Raw genomic sequence first — 27,357 nt, forward strand, 5'->3', positions numbered from 1 at the left:
TCCTTAGCCACCTTTCTCATGCCACCCGCTATCTTATTCCATATTGATTCTAAATCCTCCTTGAGACACCAATCAACTTCCTTAACTACTTGCTCTACAAACATTCCTTTTTAGCTCCTTTCAGTGCCCACCACTTAATTCTAGGATATATCCTATATCTATCCCCTTTGGGGCATTGTCTAATTCTAACAACAACAACAACTACGCCTTCATCCCAAAACAATTGGGGTCGGCGATATGAACCAAAAAAGAAATTCATTTTGGGTCTTCCACATGAATCCTTTTCCTCCAATCATTTCTATCCAATGCCATGTCCTCGGTGAGGTTCAAAGCATTCATATCCTTTCCTATCATCTCCATCCAAGTCTTCCTAGGCCTACCCCAACCTCTTTTAACTAATATATTTTCCCATTTCTCCATCCTTCTAACTGGAGTATCATTAGGCCTTTGCTGAATATGTCCAAACCACCGTAAACGATTCTCTCTCATCTTATTTTCAATGAGTGCAACGTCTACCTTCTTACGTATCTCCTCGTTCCGAATCTTATCTTTTATTGTATTTCCACACATCCATCTAAGCATCCGCATCTCAGCTACACTCATTTTTTGAATATGATGTCCCTTGGCAGCCCAACATTCCGTACCATATAGTAAAGCGGGTCTAATAGTCGTCCTATAAAACTTTCCCTTCAACTGCAATGGCATTCTACGATCGCACAGCACTCCAGTTGCACTTTTCCATTTCATCCACCCAACCTTTATCCTATGATTTACATCTCCATCAATTTCTCCATACTTTTGAAAGATGGATCCCAAATATTTGAAATAATCATTCAGCGGTATTTCTTGCTCACCAAGCTTCACTACACTCTCATCACTACTTCGTTGCTTACTAAACCGACATTCCATATATTCAGTCTTACTCTTACTCAACTTAAAACCTCTAGCTTCCAATGTCTGTCTCCATAATTCTAACTTAGAATTAACCCCAGCTCTAGACTCATCAATCAAAACAATATCATCAGCAAACAACATACACCATGGTACATTTTCTTGAATTGATCTCGTAAGCTCATCCATCACTATCGCAAATAGGAAAGGGCTTAAAGCAGATCCTTGATGTAACCCAACCGTTAGCGGAAAATTGGTTGTCACCCCTCCACAAGTGCGGACATTGGTTACTACTCCTCCATACATATCTTTAATTATACTAATGTACTTGAGAGAAACACCTTTCTTTATCATTGTCCACCAGAGAACGTCCCTAGGTACTCTATCGTATGCCTTCTCTAAGTCAATAAAAACCATATGCAAATCTTTATTCCTCTCTCTATATCTTTCAATAAGTTATCTAAGAAGATGTATAACTTCCATAGTTGATCTTTCAGGCATAAAACCAAATTGATTCTCCGATATCATGACAACCTTCCTCAACCTAGACTCAATCACCCTCTCCCAAAGTTTCATAGTATGACTCATGAGTTTTATACCACGATAGTTTGTGCAATCTTGTATATCACCCTTATTCTTATATAGAGGCACCAAAGTACTCTTCCTCCACTCATTAGGCATCTTATTTGTTCGCCAAATCATGTTAAAAAGATTTGTCAACCATTCTAAACCTTTCTCTCCCAAACATTTCCAAGCCTCAATAGGTATACCATCTCGGCCAACTGCCCTTCTTGATTTCATTTTCTTCAAAGCCTCTGCAATTTCTTTCTTTTGAATCTTGCGCATGAAGTCACGATTTATCTCATGAAAAGGAATGGAGAAGTCTCCAAGATCTTGAGCATGACTTTCATTAAATAGCTTATCAAAATAATCTTTCCATCTCTCCTTAATCTCCTCATCTTTGTCTAAAACCCTTTGCGTTTCATCTAACCATACCCAAATCCCTCGATTTCCTATCTCTCATCTTTGCAAGCCTATAAATATCCTTCTCGCCTTCTTTGATATCCAACTTGTCATAAACCTCCTTATATACCTTAGCCCTCGCGTTTTGAACTACTTTTTTAGCTTCCTTCTTTGCTATCATATACTTCTCCAAATTCTCATTATCACGACTCTTACTTAGATTTCTATAACACTCTCTTTTAACCTTAATAGCTAATTTGACATCCTCGTTCCACCATGATGTATCCTTACCTAGTGGTGCACCGCCTTTAGACTCACCCAATACCTCCTTAGCCACTTTTCTTATGCCATCCGCTATCTTATTCCGCATTGATTCTGAATCCTCCTCGAGACACCAATCAACTTCTTTAACTACCTGCTCTACAAACATTCCTTGTTTAGCTCCTTTCAATGCCCACCACTTAATTCTAGGATATATCCCATGTCTATCCCTTTTGCGGCATTGTCTAATTCTAAGATCTAAAATTAAGACTCTATGTTATGTAGCTACACTTTCTCTCGGTATAACCTTACAATCGATGCAACAACCCCTATCTCTCTTTCTAAGTAGGAAAAAAATTTATCTGACTCGTATTAACCCCACTTTTAAATGTTACTAGGTGAGACTCCATCTTCCTAAACCAAGTGTTTGCTAAGATCATATCATAGGACAAACCAAAATCTAAAATCCTTTCTCCACTTTCGTTTCTTTCTCCTATACCATAACCTCCATAGATACTCTCAAATTCATCCCTTCTAATGCCTACATGCCCATTAAGGTCACCGCCGATGAAAAGCCTTTCTCCATAAGATATCCCTTGTACTACCCCATCTAAATCTTCCCAAAATTGACGCTCTATGGAATCATTTAAACCTACTTAAGGTGCATAAACACTAATAATACTAATAATATCCATACCTAATACTAATTTAATAAGTAAAATCCTATCACCCTTCCTACGAACCTCAACTACATTATCTATAAACTCACGACTCATAACAATCCCTACTCCATTCCTATTCTTATTTATTCCTGTATACCAAATCTTATATCCCCAAGGTTCTATCACTTTTTCTTTCTCACCTACCCATTTGGTCTCTTGTAGACATAAAATATCAATTTTTCTCCTACATATAACATCTACTAACTCTACCAACTTACCAGTTAAAGACCCTATGTTCCAAGTGGCTAACCTAATTTTATGGTCTTAGACTAACTTCTTTACCTCCACCCGTCCAACAAAGTGAGGGAACCCTTGCCTATTTGACACCACACCCAGGCGCCGGTGTGACGCGTCGCTTCTGGGCGACGACCTAGTAACCCTTGCACATTTATCACTGCCTTCGGGCCTAGAGAGTACAACGCGTCGCTCAGTAGGGAACGCCCCAACGAAATTCTCATATTGGTTCATATTCATAGGGTATGACTAAGTTTTTATGCTGGCTGTCACTGGCCTACCGCAACCCTCCTCATTTATCCGGGCTTGGGACCGGCAGTGTATAACTAAACAGTTATACACAGGCGGAGTTATGCAAGTTAACTCTGATTTTGAAAAATTACATGTATCTGGATCAATTTTCTTTATTTGTGGATGTGGGCCAAAAAATCTAAATGGTTGACTCACTATAGATATCAGAATCACTTACTTAGATCCAAAATATAGTCCATTCTAGTCTACTCAAACTAATTACCATTAATAGATCCAAAGGGTCATGCACTTTCTTTATATCTACTTTACATGAATAATTGTTAACACCACCATTTATTAATATTAAGTTTAGTTTTAAGTACTGGGCTAGAGTAGGCAAGGTACAATAATGAGAACAAATCAACTGGCATATCTGAAAATTATATAATAACCAAGTCGGTTTCCAACAATGGATCAGATCTGAGAATAAATATTGTTTTGCATAAAATACATGAATATGTAAATTTTTTCCTAAATATGAAAATCTCTTCCTAAATACCTCCCATATATATGTAGATTTCCTTCTAAATATGATTTTTTCTTCTAAATATGTGAATTTTCTCCTAAACAGCAAATTTCCTCTCAAAATATGTAAATTTCCTCATAAATATGTGATTTCCCCTCTAAATATGTGAATTTCTTCCCAAATATGTGATTTTTCTCCCAAATATGCAAGTTTCTTCCTAAATATGCATTTTCCTCCAAAATATGTGATTTTCTCCAAAATATATAAATTTTCTCCTAAATATGTAATTTTTTTCAAATATGCAATTTTCTCCTAAATATGTGATTTTTCTCCCAAATATTTAGAAAAACAATCATATATTTAGGAAGAAATTCACATATTTGGGAGGAGAATCATATATTTAAAAAAAAATCACATATTTAGGAGAAAAATTTGCATATTTAGAAAGAAATTCACATATTTGAGAGAAAATTTATATGTTTAGGAGAAAATTCACATATTTAGAAGAAAATTTTTATTTTTAGAAGAAAAATCATACACACACACAATATATATAGGAGAAAATTCTTATATTAAGGAGGAAGCTTACATATTTAAGAGAAAAAATGTAAATTCGTATATTTTCTATACAATATTTTTTGTTCTCATATTTGTATCTTTTTATTCAGACGTTGAAAACTTGCATTTTTATAGTCGTTGGAAAGCTGTAACATAGGCCCGCAACTTTCTTGTTTTGAGTTAGAATTGAAAACTCATTTAAAGTTTTTGTTTTTAGTTCTAAAACTGAAAAAGAAACATGATCTACAGACTGAAATAACCAAATAGTCTATCTTCTAGAAGACATTTTTCACTACTCAATAGATCAAGGTGATCTTAGTAGCATTGGAAAGTTAATACCTCAATATATGTCTAGCATTTTTATTGGTTTTCTGAATTTTTTTAGGTCACTAAAAATTAGCATAGAATAATCAAGATTGTCACAACGATGCATGTTCATCTTCTATTTTAAGAACGTTGTTGAGGTTGTATCTCAACACATGTTTGTTGTTTTTCAACGAATCATGTGTCATTGGAAAGGTATTTTTTTCTAGTTTCTTTATTCTTTTTTGTGTTTTTTCAAAATCTTTCACTTTCTTAGTGAAAAAATTAGTGACAAAGTTTGTCATAGATCTTGAATGTAATACTTAGGCACATATTTGAGAGTAATTTTACATGTTATAAAGAAATTCACTCATGCAAAGGTTAAAATGGTTCTTTTAATGCTGAACATTCGTAATTTTGGGCATTGAGCAGATTTTGAAAAATTATAGTTTTTTTCGAAAAATAAATCAATTTTGTTGTACAGTAATTTTTCGTGTTTTTGAGGTGCACATCATTTTTGTTGTACAATACCTGTCATTTTCCCTATCGTTGAAGTGCATTGAATTTGGATTCACAACCAAATTGGTTTTTCAAAGAAAAGACTTGAATCAAAGTGTATCTAATCGAATAGAATCAACTTATTTTAAAAACTGATTTTGTTAAGTTTGAAAATTTTAAATATCAAAAAAAAAATTAAACATCATAAAAAACAAGAGATTGGCCTATTTAAAAATATATTTCATTAAAAATATATATTTCAGAATAAAACACAATTTTTTTTCAAAATAAATAAAATTCAGAAAAATTAAGAACTTTTTTTAAAAATAAAACATTACAACATGTATAAAAAATTAAAAATCATAAAAATCAAGAGGAGGTGGGCTATTTAAAAATATTTTTTGTTTAAATAGTTTTAGAAAAAATCACATTTTTTAAATAAATAAAATTCAGAAAAATTAAGCAAATTTAAAAGTAAAAAATTACAATATGTACCTTATTTGACAGAATAATATCAAATATCATGCATAGACCTTCATAATCAGAATTTCTTAACTAATCAATCACATTGTATCCATCTTATGTACGCTTGGAAGTGAGATAAAATCTCATAGGAAAAGAACTGTATACATGAAAGAAATTCTCATATGAAAAGTTCTCTATATGAAATTTTTTCTATTGTATGTGTGACATGTGAAAACCACGTCGAAAAATACGAGAAAAGACATAATACTGAACATCTACTTTGGTAAAACCAAAATTGTTTGCTGAGATCAGCAAACAATTGGTGGGCAACAACCCCTTCGTTCTCCATCGTCCTAACTCGAGAGACAATGGTATCATCCAAACACACAAATCAGCTGCATATTCTCAAGTTCAGCTCATCCATTGATAATTTCAGCGAAGATGCTATGATGGTCTCCAAAAGCTGAATCTGTAATCCATTATTGATCTAGTTGATATAGTTCCAGGGGAAGATGGTTCCACCGAAGAAGATAAAATGACGATTTCCATAAGCTGAATCTATAACTTCAGAAGCTACTCTGAGTAGCAGCAAACCATTGAAGCACTTTGAGAATTAATAGGGTTCACTGGAATACAAATTTTGTGCAGGATCCCGCTACAAACTAGCAAAAATAGTGGAGTTGCAGAGAGAGAGAGAGTACTGGTCGGAGACAGCACTCGACGCCAGAGACGGCCACGAGCAACTCCAGAGATGGCCACCAGCGTCGCCGGAGGAGTTGCAGCGGTGGCGATGATCGTCGTTGCCTTAGGGTGAAAGAGGAAGAGGGGAAAGGTCGAGGGGAGTGAGGGGTGTTTGTTCCGAACGAGTGAGTCGCAGCCCCCTCGACTCGACTCACGGGTCCGGAACTCTGGACCTTATTTGGACCAAGGGGTTCCAAAAAATTTAGTACTTATTTGTCCCGTGTTTGATCGCACACCTGGACAATGCAAGGTTTCAGGACTCTGATATTCGTGGGTGGGATTTGTCGTGCGAATCAAACACACTTTTGAGGGGGCATTTGTTTCAAGCTCTTTCCTACGAAAGAGCTCTTTCATAGGAAGTAATGTCTCTTTTTAATAAAGAGCTAAACAAATATGTTTATGAAAAATACATGGTGAGAGCCACATACTAAATGCAAAAAACAGCTTTCATGTTAAAATGGATTCATACCTCCCCCGGGAAAGTACTTTCCCACCAAATTGTCTCTTTCAAATGAAATAGACTTTTCTTGAGTTGGAGTGTAAAAAACGCCACATGATGCTTCACCATTTCATGCGAAATAGATTCCCACAGCGGGGGACGATGCCCAGGGGATTCCCTCCCCTAACAAAGAGGCCCTTATGAAAACAAAGAGTGCAAGCATGCATGTGGCTGGGTCTTTGTCTGTATGTGTGTGTGGCGTGGGACGGTGGAGCCAATTGATTTATGGTTGTAACCAGATATGGACATCAGTTATTAATATATTTGATTTCTGCCGTTTTTAGAATTAACATAACTTGTTTTTCAAATTAAGTGGCTAGTCATGTTGCAGTGTGCCCAAGATTATCATCTATCAATCACTCATTCTTATCTCATTTTGATTATTTTTCATATTAGTTTTAGATAAAAATTATTTATCTGAATAATGTACTTGTATAAAAATATCTGAGTGGAGATTGAATAAAGTGAAAAAAAATAAGAAAAAAAAGGAGTGAGAGTTTTTTTTATTATGGATGTAGGCCTTTAAACAAATCACGTATATTTGGTGTGTTTATTTTTTTCTCTTTCTTATTTTATTTTATGTATATTCAATTCTTATTTTATTTTTTAACAAACCACATGGTCATGCATACTGTTCAGTCAAGGAATGTTTTTTCAAGCAACCTAGATGTTGATTTGGGTATAATCTAAAAAGAGGAAAGACTTGAGTTGATCACCATCTCTGAGGAGCATCAAATGGTAGTGATGGTGATGCTGTTGAAAAGAGCATTCGGTTTGGATTCGGAACGACTAAATACATGGTGAGTGGGATCCGGTCTGATATGGAACAACCCAAAATTGCAAAACCCGCATCCTCCTGGATTTGACCCATTTGATTCCCAGGTTCGACAAACTGACATGCATACTGGAATGCCGCTCCTGTGCCCATGCCATGTCCATTTGAACAAACGAGGCATTTTTTTCTTTAATTTATTTTAGTTTTTTTGCAAATTGGTCCCTCCTTTATAGCCGATTTGCAAAATCATCCATGCTATTTTGCAATTCACTTCCTGCTCTTCATTAACCTTTGCAAATCAGTCCTTGAAATTAACTCCGTTAAATTTCCTCACGGTAAGTGTTAAAGGGCAGACAGATTGATAGTTTGGCCCGTATAGGAGGAACAATTTGCAAAATGTGAATAAGGTAGAGACTAATTTGCAAAAGCTTAATAAATTAACAACCAGTTGATTAGGAACATTTTGGTAGCCAGTTAACCATGGTCAGTGTTTAACCATGTTCAAACTACCAGCTATTCACAGGACTAATTTGTAACAATGGTGAGAAAGAAGAGGACCAAATTGTAAAATGGCAAATGACAGAAACTATTTTGCAAAATGGCTATATAAGGCATGGACTAATTTGCTAAAAATCCTTTATTTTACGCAAAACCACATTCAGGTTCGGAGACTTGACTGTGATAGTTTTAGCCTGGATCCCAAGCAAACCCGACCCGTTGATATACCTGAGTCCGAACCAAACCAGACCAGTTGACATCCCTAGCCGTATCTATGGTTGTTACTCCGAGCTATGACAGTGTAAAACTCTGTGAGCGCCCTCTTCAATATATAGGGAGTCTCTTGGTTTGAGGAAGAAGCCACATGAGGACTAGAACTTGGGCAGGGGCGGCTCAAGAGAAGTTGAGGCCCTCGGCATATTTTATTGGAGGCCCTCGGCATGTGAAATATAAGCGTTATATATATATATATATATATTTCATTTAAGGCCCTAGGCGGTGGCCTCAAATATCAAAGAGGCCCGCCGGCCCTGAACTTGGGTTAGGGTGAAACCTCCCTGTCCACAAGCCTAAGATCATGCAGGTGATCCCTTGGGGTTAACAAATGAGGCATTTGGCTACATATTTTTCCAAGAAAGGGCTCAAATGGGTCAGATATGGGCCGGATTATGGTCGATTTGAATCTGAATCTGAATCTGAAACCAAATGTTAATGAAGCCTGAATCTAAATCTCAAACAAATCCGATGAGCTAAACTTGAATTCAGATCGGGATATTATATACTATTATTGGGTCTAGTAGAGTGGGTTGAAAACATGTATTACGTGTTGAAAAAAAGAAAATCAGATTGGACTTTATCGCATCTGAACATAAATCTGACAGAAAAGTCCATCCAAGTTCCAACCCCAATACAAAATGAGTCGGACGATATAAGTCTGAACTGATCCAAAAATATTCAAAAGGTGCATGGATTTGGATCAGAGGTCAGACCAAAATCGATTCATTTGCATATGGTACAAGAATTAGCCAAGCTACAAAATGCAACCCAATCGTCCATACAGGATCTCTTAATATGCTACACCAACCAATCACATGACAGCATTCAATAAGCTCCGAAGGAACAGAATGCAGGCCACACTCAAAATGCAGTAATGTGATCAGCTGTGTCAAATAAGGGATCAGTTAAGAATCTCAAGGTTCTGTTCAACTTACTGTCTTCTGCCTACTTCCCGTCCCCATTAAATCCTTAATTGTGAAGCAATTATCATAATGATGAAACTGACCAATTTCAAATCTTCAATTCTCTCTCTCTCACAGTAGAGTAGATGTTGATAAGACCTTCCAAAACATCCAATAGAAATCTTCAAGTTGGTTTTCTTCCAGAGTGAGAATCTCTCTCTCTCTCTCTCTCTCTCTCTCTCTCTCTCTCTCACACACACACACACATACACACACACACAGTAGACTTTTATGTTGATAAGACCTTTCAAAGCTCCGATAGAAATCTTCAAGTTGGGTGTTCTGAATGAGAATCTCTCCTCTTCTCTAAGTAGATGCAATGTTAACTATGACCTTTCAAACATGCCAATAAAAATCCTCAACTTGGGTGTTCTTGAACGAGAAGGAAATAGGTATTAAAATTAAAGACTGAAAAGTATACCAATTGTAGTGTTCTATATAGATGAGATGCACCATGCACAATCTTTATGAATGAATTCCTTATCTATGCAACAAAAACAGAGCACCATGTCTCTCCCTTCCCCTCCCCCAACACATCACCAACACCATTTCTCCATATCAGAATTCATCACCACCACCAACCATTACCAAAGCCTAACAACACAAAGGAAGCACGAGTTCAACTCCTAAAACTCCGCCTGCAATGGTTATAAAGAAGCAAAACTACCCCATCATCTCCCTTCTTCTTCTAGCAACAGAATACACATAGGCCCTCCGCAATCTCTTCCTAAACCTCTTCATCTCCAACGTCACATTCTGCCCATCCAAGTACACACGTTTGGTCACCTCCCACCCTTTCTTTGTCAATGATCTTGGGTTGGTTAGCACAGGGTCATCCTTTTCATACTGCGCATACAGAGAGCTCTCTCTAGGCAGAATCTTATACCCCATGTACTTCAAACCAAGCCTGATAGCAGGCTCACCGTAGTAGGTCTGTGCAGCCCAGTCTGTGCCCAATGGCACCACCTGAACGAACACACTTCCAGGCCTCATGAACAAGAAATGGGTCATGGCTGCACCATGAACACCCACCATAACATCACTTGAGTTCAGAGCCCTGTAGATTTTCGCAAGCTCCGTCGTTCGAGTTGGGCTCAGCACCTCGACCTCGAACCCGATCTCCTCGGCCAGTTCCACCAAGCTTTGCTGGTTCAGAATTGCTCTTGAATCGTTCCTTGAGATGATCACCAGCTTGGGTCTGGATATCAGACTCTGCGCGCTCTCGTCTTCGTCTTCTCCCCTGCCTTCTTCCTTGCGTATCGCTCTGATTCTAGGCCTATATGCATCGTCCAACATTCTGCGTAAATCGACTATTGTTTTCGGGTCTCTGCGCATCAGCGAGGAGTTCACAGTGAGCTCATCGTGGATGTTGAGGCCTACAATGGCTTCTGTGAAGCAATGGCGTAGTTCAGTCTTTGTGAAATCGATTGGTGGGTAATTGGTGAGGTGGGAGAGTATGTCAGCATACTTGGTTACCCACCAATTGTGGTACTCCAAGATGACAAAGACCACCTCTTTGTTGTAGCGCTGAGAGGTAATATACAAGGGGAGGATGCCATCATTGAACTCATGGTAAACATTGCCCGTATAGCCCCCTGTTGAGAAGAAGATGGCCGGAACAGAGTGATGAACATCACAGTGATGGTGCTGAGGGGAGCTTGACGTCTTTATGAGTGTGAGCTCATCAATGGTGTTCATCACACTTGTTTCCCATTTTCTAGTATATGGCTTGATCTTAAAGGTCTCTTCTTGTTGGATGGTATTGTTGGAGCCGGCGTACAGAAAGACTGAGTTTGTGGAAGGAATGGTCCTTATATCTCCCTTCATAAAGCAAATATCTGAACGAAAACCGCTTCTGTCGCAACAGATAGTTCCTGCACAATGGAGTCATTCACATTGTGAAAAACAATCCTTTTTTTGCTGCAAAAAATGCTACCCATATGTTTGGAAGGAGAGAAACTCTTTTTTTTTAGCAACAAGAGATGATACCCATTTTTTATTTTTCTGAGAGAATAGGAGGAAAATACCATTGTTTAGTGTGGAAGGACAAGAAGGGGCAGCGTGCTCTCTTTCATATAGGAAGGCATCCTCCAAATCTGTATCAGATAGAGAAGAAGAAAACAGGAAATGGGTGAGTGGTATTTCTTAGAAGAAAAGAGAGTTGGGTAGTAGTGTCGTAAGAGAAGGTATAGAGTAAAACACTCACATAAGAAGGGGAAGGTAGAGCCACCAAGAAGGCGAGGAGCAAACACCAAACTGCAAGAGATGAGGGAGAAGAGAGTGAAGAGGCGGAGCAGCCTGGGCTTGCTTCTTCTGTACACGTTCCCACACTCTACAAAGGCTTGGGACTCTGAGAATGGCTCTTCTCCCTTGCGCTGCAGCTGGTTCCTGTGGTGATGAACAATCATTTCTCTGTTTTGCCTAACCTGCCTGTTTGAGAGAGAAATCAAGAAAGCCGGAGAGAGGGAGAGGCAAGGAAAGAAGGAAACAAAATATGGGTCTCTTTTCAATCTACTGGGTAGTTTATGGCTTTTTTGCTTTATTGAGAAGAGAGAGTTTTGGTGGTCACGGTGAAAATTAGGGCTGCGATTAGAATAATAGGGTAAAAAGAAGGGTGGTGAAGAAGCGTGTATTGCATTATCGATCTCCATTTCTAAGGTAGTCGCTTAGGCTATGCCAGCCTGTGCACCATCTCTCTCTCTCTCTCTCTATATATATATATATATATATATATATATATATATATATATATATATATATATATATATATATATATATATATATATATATATATATAAAGAGAGAGAGAATAATACCTCTGCTAAATGCAACATGTTAAATGGGTTTTAAGCTTTTTTAAATTTTGTTCATGTAGAGGTGAACTATGTAATTGATTTTATTGGGACCAGCTCCAGCACTAGATTCTGACACATGGTTAGTTTTTATAAAGTTTAAACAATACAACAACAACTACGCCTTCATTCCAAAACAATTAAGGTAGGTGATATGAACCAAAAAAGAAAATAGGTTTGGGTTTTTCACATGAATCATTCTCCTCCAATCATTTTTATCCAATGTCATATCCTCGGTGAGGTTCAAAGCATTTATATTCTTTCATATCATCTTCATCCAAGTCTTCTTAGATCTACCCGGACCACTTTTAACTAATATAATTTTTCATTTCTTTATCCTTCTAACTGAAGCATTATTAAGCCTTCATCGAATATGTCCAAACCACCTTAAATGATTCGCTCTCATCTTACTTTCAATAGATGCAATGCCTACCTTCTTACGTATTTTCTCATTTTGAATCTTATCTTTTATTGTATTTTTACACATTCATCTAAGCATACACATCTCAGCCACACTTATTTTTTGAATATAATGTCTCTTGGCAGCCCAACATTCCGTACGATATAGTAAAGCAGGCCTAATTGTCATCCTATAAAACTTTTCCTTCAACCGCAATGGCATTCTACAATCGCACAACACTCCAGTTGCACTTTTTCATAAAATTTAAACAATTAACAGTCTAAAATCCTTGTAAAATTTTGAAACTTTAAATATTGTTTTTTTTCATCTAAGACGTGATCCTGATTTCTAGTAATCCCCAACACATTTATGGGGAAGCATATCAGGTCATGCTGAACATGAGCATTTTGCTCATGTCGTGGCCATCCGATTTACATTTTAAAAGGCTTAAAAGTCAACAAAACCACGTGGCATTCATCCAAAATGCAAACAGATGACCACGATGTCGGCATGAGAAAAAGCTCTCATGTTCAGCATGACCTGATCTGCTTCCCATTTATGGGGTCAGAACCCCAAAAAATACTGAAAAAACTGAAAACTCCCACTACAAGAAAAATGCTAATTAGCGACGGACATTTGCGATGAATTTTTTTCGTCGCAAATTTGCGACGGATTAGCGAGAGAAAATTATTTGTCGCTAACATTCAAAATATTTGCAAAATTAGCGACGAAAATATCTTCCTCGCTAAATCCGTCGCTAATTAGCGATGGATTAGCGACAACATTTTTCCGTCGCCAAAACACTACAAAAAATGGTAATTAACGATGAAATTAGCAAGAGAATTTTTTTGTCGCTAATTTTTTATTTAAACTGTCACATCTGAGGTGCAAAATTTTCCCTCCCCCTGTTCAAAAATTTCCCTCCCTCTGTTTTTCCCTCCCCCTGTTCGATTTAAACCGTTCCCCACCTGAGGCACTTCTCAGGACACCAGAAGCCCCGCCCTTCCTTTAACAACGCACAGCGGCCTCTCGCACCCTCCGAGCGTGACAATGGCGTCGGCCCCCGGAGGCTAAAGGCTTGCGAGATCAACTACCGCTACCTCTTCCCCGCGCCGTCCTCCTCCTCCCGGCGGTGCCCCTCGCCAGTCTCTACCGCCCGTCCCGCCTCTCCCTCGTCGGATCCCGTCTCTACTACGACCCCGAAAAGGTCGCAGTCAGTCGATCGACTCCGCTCCTCTACCCCCTCCCGCGTGTCCACTCCTTTGCCGACAGTTTATTTCGTGAAGCGGGCGTCGGAGGTCCTCGGGCCGTTGACATGGAGCTTGTCGGTCTCCTTCTAGGGGGAGCCGTTCTCCCTCCCGATCGGCCGCCGCGAGAGGCCGCTTGCGGCTGCCTGCGTCTCTTCTCCTGTTGTGACTAGCTCGCTGTGGAAGAGCGTCCCGACGTCGGAACGTGCCAGTTCTGTGCAAAAAAATTGCTCTCTGTCGGAGAACGCGCCGACAGAGAGCATTTTTTAAAAAAATTTAATGACGGATTAGCGACAGATATTATCCGCTAATTTAAAAATAGCGAAGGACTCGCGATGGATCATGTCTGTTGCTAATCTGTCACAAATTAGCGACGAAAGTAACGACAGATAAGTTTTGTCACTACTTAGCGTCGAAAAATTTGCTATGAAAGTTATTCATCTCTAATCTGATGTTAATCCGTCGCTAAACTGTTTAGCGATGGATTAGCATCGGATTAGCGACGGATTTAGGTTGTCGCTAATCCACAGGTTTCTTGTAGTGTTCATTTAACAATTCATTTAGCAGGCATGTGTTATCCTATATATAGGGTTACTAGAATAGAAATATGTAACTAGAGTGTGAACTTTAGATTTTTATGTATTTTTTTTCTTAAATTTTACGGTAAGGATGTAATTACTTGCTTGGTTTTATAGGAACAAGGTTTTGGATTGTCCGATTATGATTCAAAAGGAACACTTTTTAAGGCTTCAAAATTAACAGCTCAGATTTCTTTCTAATATTCAAGCATCTAAATTTTGATTGAAAACACATGATCCAACAGTTAATTCCTAACAAATGGCAATGCTTAGTTCACACTCTAGTTCATATATATTTTCAGTTAACATATATATATATATATATGTGTGTGTGTGTGTGTGTGTGTGTTTCAACTTTTTTGATTTTTTTTATTAATCTAACTTTACAAATGTAAACTACATAGTTTATTTGGTAGAAAGTATGTTTCAGATCATGTGTTTGCAACATATAAGCAGGCTTTTTAATGGCTTCAAAAATCAACAGCACACATTGTGCCAAAATTTTATGAATTAAAATCATATTTCTACAAAAAAATGTGTTTGCTAGCAAACAAATTTTATGAATTAAAACATGTTGGATACATTTATAAGGTCATATTAAGTATATATAACTTGTATCTAATTTCTAACTAGATTCTACATACTGTAGACAGTAGCAAATATATCCAATAAGATGCTTTGTGTCATTTTTAAGTCTTCCTCATCTTCCTGAATTATGAGCACTTTGTGGCTAAATCCATGCAAACAAGTGCGTGTACCACTGTATGGTATTATGATTCAGGACCACAATGAATTTTCTTATAAATAATAAAAGAGTTTAATTAATATTGAGTTTATTTGGATTTTTATAGTACGTTAACATGGCTATTGATATAAAGTATCAAATATTAAAGAAGAAAAATTAATGTTGCAAATTGCTATTCATTAAGGAAGTGTTGGTTTGGTTGACTCAATCCAAAGGCCATAGATGCTTCAAACCTAAACATCGATAGAATAGTCATGCTATATGTAGGTTGGCAATTTGGCTGAACCAGTATGACCTAATGATACCGAGTTGAACCACCCAGGTGGTATCCCATGTGGTAAGTAGGGTCCTGTGTTAAGCTGAAGGCCCAGGATCGAATCCCTCTGCTACATAGGGCTGCTGTTGTTCTGGTAGGGGTCCGCCTAACCCCAGCTTGCCTTTAAAAAAAAAATGGTACTAAGTTGAATTTCAATTGGTGTTTTGTCAAGGCCTAAAACAAAATCCTTGGGGTAATTAGGAATTTGACTTAGGGCTCCGTTCAGCTGGGTTGGTTGGAAATCCGTGCCAAAGCTCGACTTTAGATGCTAGCATAGGCCCCGGGGGCAGGGGTCCTAGCCTTGGAGTTTTACGTTGCCGGCACAACGACCATATGTATGGCAGACTCAGCCAGCATGACTAGGTCTTCGTGCGGAGTGCGGTTTCTTTGGGTTATAATTTCAAAAAAAAAAAACTCAACTTTAGAGGCGACTATTTGGTAGACCTTGCTTTTTTAGATAGATGAGCTCGGCATAACAACCATAGGTATGGTTCAGGCTGAGCCAGTATGATCAAGTCTTCTTAGTGGATGCAGTTTATTCGGGTTATAAAACAAAGGAAAAAAGCTAAGTGATAACCCACATAGAATTTGACTTCAATTATAATAGTATGACCTAACCATCCTGTTATCTCATTGGGCCTTGACTACTACTCAGACTTGTTGAAGGCATCCTTCAGGAGCCTGGCCGAACTTGGTAGCAGCTAAGACATCATCGAGTGCACCGAGACCGAGCCCATCGAGTAGATGAAATCTGTTGGTGTGGTTAACCATTTCCACTGTGAGAAATTAAGCGACCATGCATGAACCTTCTTGTGATCATGACATCAGAACAGGTGCAATCACATTGCACACTTTAGCGTGCCATTACACCTGATTTGCCCTCCACCTTCGGTTGGTCCCCACTGCTGACAAGCTATATCCCATAGATGGAGGGCGGTCAGGTGCAGCAGCATATTCAAAGCGTGCGATGTGATTCCACCTGATCCATTGGATGATTATATGTTCCTTATTATTAGTTTTATTAATGGAGTTTGAGAGATTGACAAAACTTTAATTAGTGGCAATCATGGGGACCTTTGGTTAATCATCTTAAGTTTCAGAGATGTCAGCAAAACTATAAGATATACCAGATATCTCTTAAGCCCCATGTGGCAGAGGGATTAGAACCTGGGTCTTCAGCTCACCCGCTTACCACATGGGATACCACCTCAGTGGTGATAAGATATATATGTGCTATTGTCAATTACATGTACAAAATAGTTGAAAAATCATAGATGCAAGTTATATATATATATATATATATATATATATATATATATATATATATATATATATATATATATATATATATATATATATATATACACTCAATCTGATTTCAAGATGAGTTCGACGTGATTTGTTTACTGAGGATCACATTTTGGATCATGTTTGTTTAATGTAAAGATGATTTTTTGAGTTGTGAAATTTTAGTATATTGTGGGCCATTGATTTTTGAAGCCCTTGAAAAACTTCATGTTGCAAAAATATGATCACATATGTATGATTAAAAAAAAGAAGAAGCAACTTATGATTGGATTTCCATTAACTCTTGTACTCCTTTTCTTGATCCACCTCTAATCAACCATAAGAAAGTTTAATAATCTATATATCACTTATGAAAGCGTCCCTCATACTAACCCATTAAAGAAAGCAGACATGCAAAGAAAGCTATTTGAGATCAAAGACGGATAAATAAGAATCGGTTAAGGAGTTAGAAGGATGGTGGCAAGCTTAAGATAGTTTATAGGATTCTAAAAAATCTATCTTTGGCTATTTCTTGAACTGGTGCCATAAGAAGACTACTACTCTAACTAGAAAAATGCACCGAAACTTTAAAATCATTAGTACAAGAATATACCACTCTAATGCCATGGAGGATTATGGTGGTATCCATGTGTATGGAAACATGTGACAACTACCAGAAACAGCGTTTGAAATAATAAAGAAATGGGTCACTTTGGTAATGTTGATCATGATCTAACATATCATTAATAAGAAAAATTATGGCACCTCTTTTAACTAAAGTTAAAGAGTGGTTATTTTTTTGTTTTTAGTCTGAGTAAAGGGCAATTGCTTAGGCATCATCACATGGAAAATGACCAAGTTCATGAATTCCATCTGATTATTTAAACTGCTCATGGCTTTAACTTCCAATGTTGTCAGTATCGGCCCTGTATCGTTTGGCCAATGATTCAGGTGATTAGGCCGATACCGATTCTGAATCGAACTAAAAAATAATAAAAAAATATTATGTATCAATCAGAACATGACATGTGTTAAAGTTATTAAAATAATATTAAAAATAAAAAAAATAACCGATTCAAGGGCGAAGCGTCATCGAATAAGCACCGGTACTGATTTGAAACTTGACAGTTTATGAGTCCCATCTCCCAATATAGTCCATGCTTGCAGTCGGTTGCTAATTAAGCAACTTGGGACTATATCTGTTCTTTATTTTAATTTTGTGATGTACCATATTCAATAAAATTGTGCAGGATGATGCAAAAAATATAATTACCCATTATTCTACTCATTGTCTTCAAATGGATGAGAATCTTTTATAAAATTTTTTTTCTAAAAACCCTTGAGAAACCCTTTTCAAGACTTAATGGGCCTACACTTTCTCCACAAGCTCACTGCCACTTGGGCGACCTCGGCGGGCGTGGAATCTTTATAGTTAATTGATAGGTGATGAATAATGAGAACATGATTATATAGTTAATTACTAGGTGATGAATAAAGATGAACATGATTATATTAACTTATCAATCAAATGAGATGGTCTTAGGCTTTTAAACCAAATTGCTTCCTTGGCATATTGAGCTCCATTTTTTTTTTCTTTATTAAAGATACAAAAAATGCCATACTATTTTACAAGGTGATTAGATGGGCACTTCTTGACAGTTCGAGATTGGATAACCTAAAATGTTTTATTTAAGGCTAAGCCAGTATGACCAGGTCTTCGTGCCAATTGCAGTTTCTTTGGATTATAGATCAAAAATTGAAAAAAACAGAATTGACACATATAACACCAACAGCTACTTTGGGTACCAAAAAGACAGATGTAATGTTTCCTGTAGGTATTTTACATTAATATTGTAACCCACCGTTTTACCTGATCCACTGACTCCTAAGCCTAAGGACGTAGTTCTAGAAAGTAGGCCCAGATAAGCTGTCCTTGCATTGTATTGATAAAAGGGTTATCTTGAGCAAGGAAATATGGACTCGAAGAGGAGCAAGCAAGCTTGCCAAAAATTAAACACCAAGGGAGGCTCCGGTTGTCAGGTAGGAATAGTTAGTGCACGTCACTTTTGTGTTGGGACATTGCATGTTCAAAACTGAATGGTATAGGTGTATAACTGGTAGGGGTCTGCCTAATGGTGAATTTGCATTTTTGCTTAAAGGGGGAGAAATATTTTTATAATACAGTAAAATATAAAACTACAATATAATGTAACGACCCCAACTCATCATCATTGAAAAGTGAAAATATTTTTTTTAACAATTGAGAAAACTAAAACCCAAGGATCTGGAGCCTCACAGACTTAACAATTTTCAAACCACAAGGGATCTCTACATTGAACCATCCAATCAAATAATTACTTTTATTAATTAATAAATAAATATCAGAGAACATAAATAAAATAAAATAAAATTCAAAGTTACATTGTTCAAAAATAACATAAATAAGTCACGCAGTCTCGTAGGCTCTCTATGACAATCGTCATCATCACTGAGCTTTAGATTCTGAAAAAAATGTAGGGAGTATTGGGTAACAATCAAAGATCCTTTGTACGAATTCTTCTAAAAATCTAAATAAGCAAGAAAAAACATAAATCAAATTTATGTAAGTATTAAGAAGAAATACAAAAACCATATCATAACTTATTTACTATTCAAGCATTTAAAAACAGTTATCATTCAATATCAATTTCTCACATTAAACAGAACAAGTAAGAATGCATGAATTAATGTGAAACAGTAAATGTGCATGAATAATTTATTAAATTATTATCAGAGTTCTCTTTTGTATGCATGTCTCTATTAAATGCATACAAGTTTAGTTTCGCTTTCATTAAAACTTGCAGATACTCAAAATAGCACAATAATTTCTGAAGTCCAAGATTGATTCTCAGTTATAGCTTAACACATAATTTATATTTTATACTAGGTTCCACACTTGTTCCTCGATCGATATCAAGAATCAATATTATTCATCGAAACATTAGAAATCAACATTTAATGTCGGGACACAAAAAAATCAACATTCACTGATGTCACTTTCTTGTTATACCAATAACAATAGTTGTGTCTACAACACTACTCTCAATCAAAGTGACTGAAAACTCTCTAAAACTATGGTCGGGAAGCGAACCACCATATTGAGTTCACAGGCATAATTGCACACAAAAATTTTAGTATCTTCACGATTTTTCTAAAATCACCATCCAAGATTCTCACACTATAAAAGGGACATCAAGAAAGAAAAATATTAATTACATTGTTTATCTCTTTTATCTTTTTAACAATAATCAAATTCTTTATCAAAAGAATCATTTTGCAAATCAACATGCAAAATACCACATGGGACCTTGGCTCGTTACAATATTTAACAATGTAATTAATTCAAAAAAATAATAAATTTAGAATGAATTTTGTAATGCATAAAACAAACCTTTGAGCAACATATGTTCTTGGCCCACATGACCTACAATGGTTCACATCTGACCACTGATGCATCTTATGCAAAAATCTTCAGTGAACATGTAACCACACAATTATCCAAACATGTTCACAAATGTACATTCATTCACATGTAATATACATATATATATATATATATATATATATATATATATATAAGACCATTTACATATGCATATGAACACATGCTTTCAACATACACTTTGCTTTTATGATTCATCTCATACATATCATCGAAACAGGCACAAGATCATGTTGATGCAACATTAAACTAACTTCAAAATACATGCGTTCATGATATGCACATCTATGTCAATATGATATTTAATTTCATGAGCAAAAATAACCAATAAACATCTTTACCAATTCAGGCTTGCTCGGTTTACAATACGTAATTACCGAGCCAAAACTATACAACCCCATACACAGGATATCATTAGAGTACTATTGGTAGCATGTTTGTTATGCATAAACATGCAATCAAATAGTATTGGACAGCAGACAATGCTGCACAAAAATGTGCAGCACTGGTCTGCCTCAAAGCAGCCCATATAAAACATAACTACACCATATTTAACAACATTATAATTGGTCAAATGATAGCAATACTAACAACTTAATATCTAGCTTAATCATGACAGCATAAAGAAAATTTTCTGACATAATGCTAACACATATTAAAATTGGAATTTCAAGGTTGTTTCGATGTCAACCTATATGGCAGCATCAAACAACTTCATGATAGTCATATCATAGGTAAAACCTTGCTCATGACCCTCACAAGAGTCAGCTATGAGCTTGGCAATAGACAGCGGGTCATAAGATAACATGAACTGGTCTTGGTTTGCATAACATCAAGGCATTTTTGTTTTATAAACAAAATAGCAATTCAAACCGTTGAGGTACATGACAACCCCAACTGCTGATAGTCAACTGGACTTAAAAAAATTATAACAGCTCCAATTGATGACAATTGGCTGGGCTAAAAAGAGATCGACAACAGTCAAAATAGTTGCAGTTGGCTGGGCTTAAAAAGACAAAATATATATACACCAATGGAGGAAATTAGAAACATATGCAACACTCTATCATATGTGTTATCTTTTATCTTATTGACATAAGAAAATGAGATACAAAAATCCAATTCTTTCTCAACTTGTAAACTAACAACAACAAATAATAAAACATGAGCATAAGTTACGTTTAAATATCCTAAAGCCCTCGCTGAATCCCCACTCATATATATAGAACCCTATGGCAAACATGGTTTAGGTCAAATCTGACCCCAAGTCGTGGCTGCGATCTAGGGGGCAACTCTTTATATATATATATATATATATATATATATATATATATATATATATATATATATATATATATATATATATATATATGTGTGTGTGTGTGTGTGTGTGTGTGTGTGTGTGTGTGTGCATTTACATATATATGTATATGTACATTAAACAAGCCATTGATATCCGAAAAAAATTAAAGATATGAGCATGGGAAGAAGGAATGTTTTGAGGACAATTTCAAGCACAGTCACATGGCAGTTTAAAATCAGTAGATTTGGACCAGATCCGCACATTTATGGTGATCGGCAAATCTATTCACATATGCAGTTCACAAATCTGTTCAGATATGTCCTCCTGCACAGGCGGATAAATCTGTCCACACGTTCTGTCGAACAGATCTGCCCACATGTACATGTCGCAGATCAGAAACTTACAAATATATATATATATGCTATATTCATTTGTTATGCCTGAATGTATATATATACATATCACATAGACAATAATGAGATTGCTTAATTTGATTCTCTTATTTTATCCATGTGTACTTTTTCTATGCATATATATATATATATATATATATATATATATATATATATATATATATATATATATATATATATCATCACGTATATCAAATGTGTACATGAAAATAAAACCTCTACATGTTTGATACATAGGAAAAATCATTCTTTGCTAAATGCATTCGACATTGAAGTCTTTAACATCATGTACATAAAAATATTAAGTCAGGAAAAGATAGCATGCATTCGTTATATAAAGTACGCATCAATTCACATAACAAACCCTTCGGTCGACTTATTCAATAGAGACCACAAAAAATACTTGTGCCTTAGCCCATTGATCAGATCGTGTCTCATAAATAGATATTTTAATTCTCTACAGCAAACTCATATTTTTAACAATCTATAACAGTCCAACATTTATTCGTAAAAGAATGCACACATACACAAATTTCGTAATGAATCGATAATCGGGTCCTAAACCAGTCCCCAATTACAAAAGCCCAACTCTATCCGATTGTTACAGAGACTGCAAAAAAATTTTTAGTAGATGGTCAAAGCTGAGTTTCTTACAGTTTATAGAAAATTTTGCTAGCTTTCTGATGCCACAAATGTTTCATAAAAATTCATCTGTATAAAGAAGTTAAGAACGTTTTGATGCAAACCTATACTTTTTTGTTTCGACTATCATAGAACAGAAAAATCCAAGAAATATGCATTCGAATGGGCCAAAACAGGCCACCCAAATTCATACTTAAATTTTTTTTTTCACATGCACACATCTCAAAAAATTTTGAAGTCACAATTACATCAATTATAACTAATCTACCATGGACAAGTCGTGTTTTCACAGCTGTTAGGCCAAAAAACAGACCCATCTCCTTCAAGCCTATTTCCTCATAAATAATTTCAGTAAAATTATAACAAAGCAAGATAAATTCATAATTTTTTCATGAACTAAAAATAAAAAAATCATGGTATAATCACAAAGTATTCACATGCACATTCTCTAAAATTTTTAATTAAAAATTTGCATGAAAACAATTAAATATAACATGTTTTTTCCTAAAATTATAGAATTTTTTCTAAAAAAATCGATAACCTAAGACACATATTTTCCTATAACAAAAACCATGAAAATCGTTCTAATTTTTACAGTATATTTATATGAACATGGTCTACTATTTCTACCCAAATTTTATAGAAAAACAACTAACATACATATTTTACAATTTTTACGAATTTTATTTATGAGAAGTCAATTTTTAGTGAAATTAATTTTTAGAAAAGTTTTCTTTCGAAAACCCCTTTGTATCACATATTTTGACAACCATAAGCCAATCCATGTGTGGGAGGCACGGTTTAAGGTCTATCCTTATAAAAAATTTGAAGGAATTTGTGCCTACAAATTCTGATTTACGTGTAAAGCATAAGATTCCTTACCTTTTTGGCGAAAATGACTCCTATGCTTGCGAAAATGGACTTCAAGCACGAACCGACCAGCCAAAAAGGGTGGTGACCGCTCCAACGAGCTTCTTCCTCTCCTCACATGCATGTGGGTATCCTCTTTGTTGGGTCAATGAAGGATGCATAAGAATTTCATTGGGAATAAGGGAAGGAAAAGGAAAAATAAGGAAAGAAAAGCGGGATAAAAGGGAGCAGTAGAGAGAGAAATCTCAAATGAGCAAATAGGGTGGGGGCGTGAGCCCCTCTCATGCTTATATATGGTTAGGCATGAGGTTAAGAGATGAGTTAATCTCAACCCTTGATCTAATTCAAGGGTTTCTTTTCATTCTTAATTTTTTTTTTCAACCTTACTTTTTCTCTTTTCTTTTTTTTTGTATTTCATTTAGCTAGCTTAGGGTTTAGGTTTTATTTTATACATAGTATATATTTTATATATGTAGTCTAAGGTAGCCCACATGGGCTGGCAACCCCCATGGGGTTGGCCCCATTTTCATTTTTCAAATTTGTTTTTTCTCTTCTTTCTTTCTTTCATTTTCTCATTCTTTCTTTTTATCTTACCTTGGCCCAGTCATTCCCCTCCTAGACGCCTCTCTCATAGTGGGCCAAAACTTGCAATAAGGCAATTTTTGACTTTTCAAGGTTAATTTGATTTTTAAAAAGTTTTCAAAGAACTTGAATTTTAAAGTTTTATTTTATTTTATAATTTTAAAAGTTAAATTAGAGTGCCATATAGGATGGGGCAGCCCACCTATAGACTCCTACTAAATTATAAAATTTAGTTTAGTTATAAATTCCATTCAACTAAATTAATTCACATTAAATTCAAATAAAATTCTTTAAAAATTCAAAATATGAAATTAAATGAAATGAAATGACACTAGATGAAATTTGAATTAGGCTTAAATACACTTTTATGTCATTTATTAAAATTTGAAAATCTATGTATTTAAGTTATTTGTTTTACGTATTCTTTCTAGGGCTAATTCATATCTTTCAGAAATAATTTTTGATGAAATAGAATTCAATAGGGTCGATCAAACCCTTAGGACGTGTAGTGGTGTTTCTTATGCTTAAAAAATTTTGTCTAAGTCCTACATACTCTATACTCAACTCAAATTATCATTATATAGATGTTTAATTTATTTTTTAAAAATATTTTTTTCCATAAACGAAGTTCAAAAGCGATCTGTACCAGGGTCGGCAGGACCTAGTGTCGATTTTAGTATTTTATTTAATTTTTTTGTAAATTGTATTTTAAACTCATAAAACTAAATTCAAATTTATTGAATTTATATTACATATATTTCAAATTATCATAAATTTGTGTGTCTATTTGACTCAATTTTGATAAAATCTATCGGTTATTTTATTAAATTTTATCTCTTTTATAAATTTGATTTTAAATGCAAATTTTACTAAAATCATCTTGAATCAACTTTAATTTTTTATAAGATATTTATTATAATTTATTTTAGGCTAATTTACATTTTTACACTTCTTTCTTATAAAATTCATCCTCATTATTATTTTATTCATTAAAAATACCCTGAAGAATTTGCAAATATTATCTTTAAATTTAATTTAATATTTCAAATCCAATTTCAACAGAAAATATAAATTATTGTATGTTTCAAACTTGAATTAACATTCAATTAAGTCTTAATTTAGATTCGAATCAAACTTAAATCTAATTATTATATTCAAGACATATTTATTAAATCTGAATTCAAATTCAAATCCGATTGAAAATTGAAACCCTGAATCATAATAAATTTTTCACTGAAAAATTATTCTAAATCCTAATAAATGTTTGAATTATAAATTAATTATTATCTTAATCTCAAATAATATTTTAGCCTTAATTTAATGTTATTTCTCATAAAATATCAAAAATTTGCTTGTTTTACAGATTTAATGCACATCACCTTGTGTTGGGACGTTGCAAGTTCGAATCCCAATGGTATCATTATATAACTGGTAGGGGTCTCCTTAAGGCAGATTGCCTTAAAAAAAATTTGCATGTATTTCTCCAAAACCTACTAAAAAACCAAGCCACCATCAGGCTACACTCGACAAAAACCTATGTCACAAAGACACAGACACAAAGTAGGACTCGATACAAGTACAATATGTGAATTTACAATTTTTTTGAAGAATATGACACAAAGATGCATAATTTTTAATTGCTCAATTGATTAAAAGATACCTTTTGATAATTTAACATATAAACATATATTTCTATTAAAATTATTTTTAAAACCCATTAAACAGTATACTTTTCTAGACATGCATCCCAAAGATGACTAGTCTATATAAGACGCTAGAACCATAGCCACAAATATTTACAAGAAATGGATTTTCTTTTTTTTTGGTGATTTTGTGATGATAAATTCATAAATGTGAAAATCTTGATAAAACATGATAAATTCAATTCACTACTCATCCAATATATCATTATTTTCGACTTGGTTTTATATATTCTATTCTATTTTTTTTAAATAGATTTTTTTTTTGTGAGTGAACGGCCAATGGGAAAGGGAATAGTAGAAGAAGCCGAGCAGGGTTGGTCCACTAGGTGAAGCCCCCACCTTGGATGCCTGCCTTGTTGGCATGATGACTCGGATCTCGGGAAACCCGAAAGTTTTGTACGGTTCTACTAAAAACAGATTCCCCTCCCGTCTTTTGCGAGCCAGTAAAAGTAGAATACGGACAAAAAGTTCAACGGTTGGGTGAAAATTTGTCTTGCTTTATCAATTAAAAAAAATGAAAAAAGAATATTAGTTACATGGTTTCATTCAGTAAAAAAAAAAAAGTTTCTATCAAGGAGGGCTTCTTCTCTAAAGGCAAGCCTGCGTTAGAAAAACCCATTCCAGATATCTCTTAAACCCCATGTGGCAGAGGGATTCGAACCTGGGCCTTCAACTTGAAACAGGACCCTGCTCTGATCACTCTTTACCAATGGTATAATTGTATAACTGGTAGGGGCCGGTCTGCCTAACCCCAACTCGCCTTGCCTTTCAAAAAAAGTAAAAAAAAAAAAGGAAGACTCGAGGGGTTTGGCGTAGTGAGATGGGGACCTAGACGGTTTGACGTGCAGTCTAGGTTCAAATCCCATGAGCCTCGCTACCTTCCTAAGCCGAGGCTTGGTGACTCTATGGGTCGAGGGGTAAGCCTAAAATAAATAAAAAAACAGAAAAACAAACAAAACGTGGTGTCAAAAATTGTTCACGGGAACCCTAGATTTGGGACCAACGTTTAGCCAATGGAAAACAGATGATGAGAGGAGCACGTGAATATATTGTCATTTATTTAAATTTAATAATCTAGGGTTTTCTTGACACGATACATATGTCAATTGACAAGGATTAATTTTCCACAAATTCTGGTCCACAAAATCGTCTTTGCATCCACGTGGGACCCACATTCCAAATATTGGCATGGATCGTGATACAGTATGCATGACCATGGTGATGTCATCATGTTGCCATTTTTGGTAGAGCTCTTTTTTTTTTCAACATTCAAATGAATTTTATCTTGATGGATGCATGTGCTCATGTTATTTTGTTTAAATGTTTGTTTGAAGATTTTTTTTTTAAAGGACACAGGTCCAGGCTCGATCTACATAAACGAGCCTAGCTTGATCAAGCCACTAAACTCAGTAAAGCTCCATTCAGCTGGTAAAATTAATATATATATATATATATATATATATATATATATATATATATATATATATATATATATAATATGTTTGCAAAAATATAAACAATAGTTAGTGTTTGCA

The 27,357-nt window shown here is 35.4% G+C and overlaps 2 protein-coding genes across 4 annotated transcripts in view; both read right to left on the bottom strand.

The window, feature by feature from the left end:
* Window positions 1-6,488, bottom strand: part of LOC149836682 (structural maintenance of chromosomes protein 5-like) — a 31,761-nt gene extending 25,273 nt beyond the window's left edge. For all 3 annotated transcript variants that reach the window (XR_016431829.1, XM_090005524.1, XM_090005525.1), the window contains exon 1: window positions 6,354-6,488. The gene's annotated coding sequence lies outside the window, so the exon portion shown is untranslated. The remainder of the gene's footprint in view (window positions 1-6,353) is intronic.
* A 3,578-nt stretch (window positions 6,489-10,066) lies between these two features.
* LOC149836683 (xylan glycosyltransferase MUCI21-like) lies at window positions 10,067-11,440 on the bottom strand. The gene is made up of 2 exons (XM_090007893.1): window positions 11,431-11,440; window positions 10,067-11,277 (listed from the first exon to the last, which is right to left on the bottom strand). The coding sequence occupies exon 2, from the start codon at window positions 11,228-11,230 to the stop codon at window positions 10,067-10,069; it is 1,164 nt and encodes a 387-aa protein (XP_089864019.1). The 5' UTR covers window positions 11,231-11,277; window positions 11,431-11,440.
* Window positions 11,441-27,357: the final 15,917 nt, after the last annotated feature.

Source organism: Nuphar pumila, chromosome 5 (genome assembly GCF_984573655.1).
Source record: "Nuphar pumila chromosome 5, dmNupPumi1.hap1.1, whole genome shotgun sequence".
NCBI lineage: Eukaryota > Viridiplantae > Streptophyta > Magnoliopsida > Nymphaeales > Nymphaeaceae > Nuphar > Nuphar pumila.

What these genes read in the sequence shown, in the direction of transcription:
- LOC149836683 (XM_090007893.1), bottom strand. Translation starts at nt 11,230, where the DNA reads ATGAAGGGAGATATAAGGACCATTCCTTCCACAAACTCAGTCTTTCTG.